General features: G+C 45.9%; 1 protein-coding gene across 1 annotated transcript in view; it reads left to right on the plus strand.

Annotated features, from left to right (window-relative positions):
* The first annotated feature begins 1,690 nt into the window (after positions 1-1,690).
* The window catches only part of LOC108784953 (protein ADP-ribosylarginine hydrolase-like), a 24,616-nt gene continuing 24,151 nt past the window's right edge, over positions 1,691-2,155 (plus strand). The window contains exon 1 of the mRNA XM_018553906.1: positions 1,691-1,744. Coding sequence (XP_018409408.1) covers positions 1,706-1,744 — 39 coding nt within the window. The 5' untranslated portion in view covers positions 1,691-1,705. The remainder of the gene's footprint in view (positions 1,745-2,155) is intronic.

Below are 2,155 nucleotides of genomic sequence, written 5' to 3' on the forward strand. Positions count from 1 at the left end.
CCCCCCCCCTCACACTTTTACCCCCAGCACTGGAGAGCAGTGCCTGGGGGGGTAAATGTTCTAGAAGCACTAATAATAAGAACCATAATGATATTTTATATTGTGATGAAATGAATAATACTCGTCTACATATGTTACATAGTTACATAGTATTTGAGGTTGAATAAAGACATTAGTCCATCAAGTCCAACCATGTACTCTTAAACTCTAATACAAACTTCTTTAACCCCTTTGTGACGGGAGACGTACACTGTACGTCCCGTCACAAAGTGCCTATATGACTGGCCATGTACACTGTACGTGACGAGTTATTTAAGGCTCTGTAATGCCGGTAACCGATGATTCTCATCGGTTACCAGTCATTAATGGGTGGGTCAGTATTGAGGCATTCATTAATGAAATAGTTAAGCTTTTGTAAAAGCTTCTTTCTTTCATTAATGAAAGAATGAAGCCGTTACATACAAATATGGGATCACTAAATAGCAATCCCGTATTTGACAGCTGAAGATAGCAGAGAGGTAGCAGAGTGACTCACGTTTCTGCTATTTGTTTTGACAGCTCAATAGCCGATGTTTATGATACATTTCAGGTACAGAGATACAATGTATCTCTGTGCCTGAAATGTATCACTTCTGAGCGCCTAAGCACGATCAAAGACCTTTAAGGTGCCCATACACTGCCCGATTCTCGTCCGAGAATCGAGGGAAATCCAGCGATTGTACGAGGATCGAGCAGTGTGAACGAAGACGTGCGACCATTTCTACTGTACGGTCGCACGTCTTTTGTCTAAGGAGCATGCTAGAAAACCAGCCGAGAATCTACGATTTTCGGCTGGTTAGAACGGTGCTCGGGAGACAAATGCCGAACGGGCCGGTGTGCGCACGCGCACACTGCCCGTTCAGCATTGCGGTCATCAGGGGGGTGGGCTTGCGATGATCGAGAGTACGATCTGCCTGCCCAAGATGGGCAGATCGTACGTTTTTTTAATCACTTTACAACCATCGCAAAACTAAGGTCTTGCGATGGTTGTACAGTATATGGCCACCTTAAGTGAGATCTGAATCTGACAATCTGTCAGGATCAGTCTCTATGGCTGGGCACACACCTTACAACCATCGCAAGACTTTTGTCTTGCGATGGTTGTAAGGTACTTAAAAAAACGTACGATCTGCCTATGTTGCATAGGCAGATCGTACTTGCGATAATATAGCTTTAGTAATGTGTTTTTTTTTGTAGATGTACTTTCTATAAGATGTACCCTTCTATAAGGTTTTATCAGAGGTGAATCTCTGGGATTAGGGACTGCATTAGGCACCCAGCGTTCATGTCCGTCTGTAGGAGAAGTTCAGAGAGCAATCATTCTACACTAATAAGACAGATAGGACAATACTTCTACTGCACAGAGGGGGATCTGTGACCACACCATCCTGAGCTCTGACGTCACTCCTATACTAGACACCTCACAGGTTAGTTTTCCTAATCAGCCCCCACCTCCCCCCAGGTGGCTGCTATGGCTATTGATAAGAACACAAGTCATGTTCTCCCCACTCCCCAGGCCTCTATTCTGAAGTGTTCTCTCCTCAACTCCCTCTCCCCTCCTCACATCACTTCCGGGTGCCTGTTGTAGGAGGGGTCGGGCAGTAGATGGCGCTGATGATAATGATGACAGGCCGTTTTTGTTGTGAACTTTTCTCCAGTCTCCTACATGGTAATGAGAAGAGCGGTCACAGGATTCCTGATTGTGGTGAGCAGTCTTGTTTGTATGATATCTATACTGGAGGAGCGGCATTTCTAGTGTACACATGGTGAGAGCTCCCCGGGGCAGTCGTGTTGTACACAGCCTGTGCTATGAGGGGGAGAGGCGGGAGTGACATCTGTCACGGTTTGACAAGGCGACATTTCCATGAGTCGAGTCCCACCTGTAGACACCCTTTACCCGGTGTATGATCAGCCTTGTGGTGGGTGGTAATGTCTGGGCACATAACAGGGTGTTGGCTCATGGAGGAGCAGAACTCTGTGTACAAGTGACAGAATTCCCAAGTATTGCTGTGAAATCTAATTATTTCCTGGGACTTTGTATATAAAAATAACTCCCTGTTCATGGTATGCCAAACCCCTGCAGGGAATGCCTGTGACCACAGAGTGGAAAAGGTGC

Source organism: Nanorana parkeri, unplaced genomic scaffold (assembly GCF_000935625.1).
Source record: "Nanorana parkeri isolate BGI_ZX_2015 unplaced genomic scaffold, ASM93562v1 scaffold134, whole genome shotgun sequence".
NCBI classification, from domain to species: Eukaryota; Metazoa; Chordata; class Amphibia; order Anura; family Dicroglossidae; genus Nanorana; species Nanorana parkeri.